Here is a 4,775-nt window from a genome sequence, read left to right on the forward strand (position 1 = left end):
CTCGACAGATTTCCCCAGCATCCTGAGCGGAGCCCAGCTCGGAATGCTGGACCCCCACGAACGCCTCTTTGGGCCCCACGAATCTGGAATGAGTTGGCATCTCAAGTCCGACCAAAAAGAGATCGCAAAATTTCCAGACCACGTTAGCCCCTATTGTGACATTTTCGGTTGTTCCCTCGCCACGTTTAATGCCGGATATTTCAAAGGCACCATCTTTCGCTTTCCACTCCGGACGGCACCCTCTCTTTTAAGCAGTACCATCTACACTAAGGAGAAGGTTTTGGAATTATTCAACTCCTTTCAAGCAGACGCAGACACAGTTTTGCTCTTTTTAAAGAATGTCCAAATTATATCTTTACACTTGCGGACAGCGGACGGCAATGAAAAGGCTTTGTTTAAAGTGAAGGCCACAGAGAGCCCAGAAAGCCGACGCTGGCGTCTGCAAGGCTTGAACGCCGCCTTTGGCCAATATTTGCACAAACGACAAACTCGGGCCGTAACCTCGCTGTCATATCCTCTCGTCATTGGCGTAGAAGAGAACACGCCCAGTGGGGTACGGCTTCGCGAGACGTCCTGGCTCATCGCCAGCAGCATTGCCGGAAGAGGCATGTCCAAGGAGCTGGACAGCCTCTCCGATGACCTCAAGTACCTCCCAATGGTCGAGATGGCAGTACTGACCGCCGGTGGCAGCGAGAGCGATGAAGGCGCGGTTGCTCCTTTTGTCGGAAGAACGTTTTGCTTTCTCCCTCTGCCTCCTGGAGAAGAGAGCAAGACTGGGCTTCCAGTTCATGTCAATGGCTACTTTGGGTTGACAGATAATCGCAGAAGCATTCGGTGGAGAGAAATTGATCAGTATCGGGATCCGGCGGCTTGGTGGAATGATCTTCTCATCAAAAATGTGGTACCCAAAGCGTACGCCACTTTGATCTTGGAGGCAATTAAAAAGGCACAAGAGCAGGGTAAATCCAAACCGATAGACCCAGATAAGGTCTACAACGTCTGGCCAGACGTGGAGAAAATGCAAGTTCATTGGAAGCCCATTTTGGAACCCTTCTTCAGTGAGCTTTTTCAAAAGCCTCTGGTGCTTTCCATGAGCGGAAAGTGGATTAAGATAACGGATGGGGTCTTTTTTGAAAGCGGCCAAAAAAGTGACTCGATGCAAGCTGTTCTCGGCTATTTAAATCGCGCAGGCGTGCCAGTAGTCGTGGCTCCATCGAATATCTGTAGAGTGATTGAGAAGTACAGTGCGGATGTCTCCATCCGCACCGTGAGCGCCGCATTGCTCCGGCACACGCTGCGCACGAGCAGGGTCACGGTGAGCGATGACGACAGACTGCCGCTGCTCAGCTACGTGCTGTCCGATGACAACTACAGCGATCTGCAGGGCCTGACACTGGTGCCTCTGCAAGATGGTTCTTTCACGTCGTTTATCCCCAGCCGGAGTGAAGAGCTGCCGATCTACATCCCATCAGAAGAGCATCCCCGGTTAGTCCTCATATCTAGGCTAATTCCAGTGTATAGAAGCAACATATCAGCCATTCTCTCAGCTGGATGCAGATGCAAGGGTGACATTGTAAAACACTGGGTATGTGGATTATTGTCGCCTGATGCATATAAGGTGCTCCTCTAGAGAACATCACTGCTGTATAAACTTCAATTACACCAACCACACCGTGCATGTAAAACCACCGGGTGTCAAAAGTTATAGAGTCCATCAACAGGCAGCTTAAAAACATTTTGAAGTGCGTTTTTATGATTTGGTGGCCACTGATGAGGCTCCCAGGAAAGTTTATCCTAATGGCCCACCCATGAGATTCTGCCCTTGAAGGCCTTGGTGAAATGAGAGTCGTTGGCAATGTTACGGAGGTTTTCGAGCGTGTTGGAATGTCGGTGTTTCCAGTAACAATATTGGGTCATTATTTGTATCGGCTCTCGAAGCATGGCCATTATTTGAGCAATCTTTTGGACTATTGAGCATTCTTGGATGGATAATGAATGTGTTAATGAACCAATATCACAATCATACCTAAGTTCCTCAAGTATGTTGTTCCTTTATTTGGGCATCTCCACTTTGATTGTCGTCGTCATTATCAGCCACGATTGATCCACTGCTTTATAAAGGTCTTCCCAAACCACTGCCACCTCTCACGATCCTGAGATGTAACAATCTATCCAGCACATGAACTGAGCTCGCTCCATCTCCTTGGTGGACTTGCTCTTGAACGTGTTCCGTTCCCTGGCTGCCACTCTGTTATTATTCTTGACCACTGACCATCGTCCCTTCCAGGCGCGATTTGTCCTGCCCAAGCCTGTGTACTTTTCTTAAGAGTTTGGATGAGGTGCATGCACCCCTACTGTTAACGCCTATTCAGTTACATTTGCTCAGATAATAAACGTTAGCTCTTATGATGATGTACATTTTAAAACGTTTACTATTTTCATAATGTGGCATTAGATTTGTAATATATATTATATTTAAAAAAATGGTCATTTAATAAACGTTTTTCTTTTTAACATGACAGGAAACTGTTCTATGGAATGGACGCCAGATTTATATCGGACAATCTCAGCGAGTTGACAAGACAAGCCCTCATTAAGCTGGCTGAGAGCTCAAAGCAAGGTAAGGATAATTTACCAAATCCTCATGAGTCTATTGCCTCGGAAAAAGTGTAATGCTATTGTTTGTTTAGCTTCAACGTGGGCAACATAACATGTGAGTTTATTATCTATAAATGTGGCCACGTTCTGTACTTCAGTGCATGCATATATAATTAAGAAAGGGGGGGGGGGGGGAGCCAATTTCTGAGACGGACAATGGAATGTTCTCCACGAGTCCAGATCTTGGAGGTCGCTGCGCGTTGGCTGTCCAGCTGCTACGGAACCTGCTGGAGGTAGTAAGCGTTGGGAGCGAAGGTGCGGTGGCATCGCCAGCTTTTGCCATGATGACGTCTCCATCACGATATTTTATAATGCGGCCGTATCGCCGCTGCGAGTGTGGTATTTTAAAGTGACAGCGTTATCAAGTAATTTAGCACACGAATGAATGTTGAGGGCACATATGGACCGTTGGAAAAGTACATTGCTCTTGTATAATAATGCGCTCAGACACGTCTTGACAAAAGTATGAGCAAATGTGTGTCGCAAGACGGGAGCACGACAGGTTTCTGATGGCACTTGCCATTTTTGCAGGAGAGTTGGTGTCACGGCTCCGGACAATGACATCGGACAATGCGGTGACGCTCCTGACGGACATCATGGGGAGAATGTTTCCTGGTAAAGATCTCTCGGTGACATGGTGTCCCGGAGATAGCACCAAGAAGCACCCACCACACGTTTGGCTGACACACGTGTGGCGGTACCTTTACCATAAGTTTGCCCTCGACTTAAACGCATTTGAAAATCTGCCTTTAATCCCACGTAAACCCATTCGCGCGGAGGACAGTTCCGTCACTCTGTTCCGCCTGGTAAAAAACTCTGTGCTCGTGTTGAGAGAGGAGAAGGAGGTGCGTCTGCCTGAGCTCGTAGCAGAAACCGTGGAGCAGGTGGGTGGGGTGGTCATAGCCGAGTTGGATTCGTGTCTCCATCACCCGCTGCTCAAGGACTACCTCCTGTCCCCTTTGCCAGCCATGATCCTCCACGTGTTCGCTAGAGTAGGCGTGGAACAAGCGTGTCGCGTTCTGGAAACTACGACACCTGACAAAAAGGTCGCTTTGCGACAGTTTTTGGCCGGATTAATGCACGTGACGGAGCAGGAGCGTCACGTGCTTGTTCGGTTGCCGATATTTAAGAAATTGAGCCTCGCGGAGGCAAACGACAGGGAGTGCTTTACAAAATTGGACGGTGCAAAAGTGCTGCATCACTCGGCCCGACTGCCGGGCAGCGTACCACTCTCGCAGTCACTCGTGGATTGCTGCGACGAAGCCACGATGCGCATAACCAGCATGGTCCACGTGCCGCAGCTCACAACTACCCAGTGTCTTGGCTTCATGTTTCAGGACATTGAGAGTGGATTTTATGGATTGTCTCAGGCTACAGACATTATGATTTGGGTTCTTAGCAGTCTCACATACTTAAGGGCAGAAAAGCCCGCTGTAATCGGCGAGATAGCCAGCCTTCACTTTCTCAGCGGGCCGAGCGGCGTTCTGCTTCGTCCCTGTGATCTGTTTGATCCCGAGCAAGAGAGCCTTAAGATGCTACTGGTTGGGCAGGAGGAGTTGTTTCCCTCCACACACTTCTCGTCGCCAGATATCCTCCATGCACTGAGGCAAGTGGGGTTAAAGGGAGAGGAACATTTGAGCGAAGGAGACCTCATTCAGGTGGCTAGGAAGGTTGAAGAGCTGTGGGGAAAGAGCAGCTTAGACTATGCTACCTTACTTAAAAAGTCACAGAACCTGATGCAAATATTAAAAAAACGGAACCTAAAGAATGTAATGAATTCAGATGAAGCTGAAAAGGCATTAAAAATGCTGAAGTGGATTCCAGCATTGCGATCGAGACCAAATAATTACCCAGCTTCCCTGTGCTGGAAGGGGGAGGCCGAGTGTTTCTACTCGCCCAACGATGTCTGTGTCTCGCGCCACGCCAGCGTGGTGGGGTCGTCGCTGCCCGTTGTGGAAGTCGAGTGCGAGCGTGTGGGAGAGTTGCTCGGATTTTACCGTGAGCCCTCCGTAAATCACGTCACCGAGCACTTAAAGACGGTCGTCGATTGGTACTCGTCGACATTGTTTTCAGAAGGAGAAGGGTATCTGTTTCAGCATATGTTGCTTGAAGTTTAC

General features: G+C 48.8%; 1 protein-coding gene across 1 annotated transcript in view; it reads left to right on the top strand.

Annotated features, from left to right (window-relative positions):
- Positions 1–4,775, top strand: part of SACS (sacsin molecular chaperone) — a 39,626-nt gene that overhangs the window by 21,819 nt on the left and 13,032 nt on the right. Inside the window, 3 exon segments of the mRNA XM_032956685.2 lie at positions 9–1,485; positions 2,523–2,620; positions 3,190–4,773. Coding sequence (XP_032812576.2) covers positions 9–1,485; positions 2,523–2,620; positions 3,190–4,773 — 3,159 coding nt within the window.

The sequence above is a fragment of the Petromyzon marinus genome, chromosome 18 (assembly GCF_048934315.1).
Source record: "Petromyzon marinus isolate PM22_M1 ecotype Great Lakes invasive population chromosome 18, UKy_Petmar_22M1.pri1.0, whole genome shotgun sequence".
Taxonomy (NCBI): domain Eukaryota; kingdom Metazoa; phylum Chordata; class Hyperoartia; order Petromyzontiformes; family Petromyzontidae; genus Petromyzon; species Petromyzon marinus.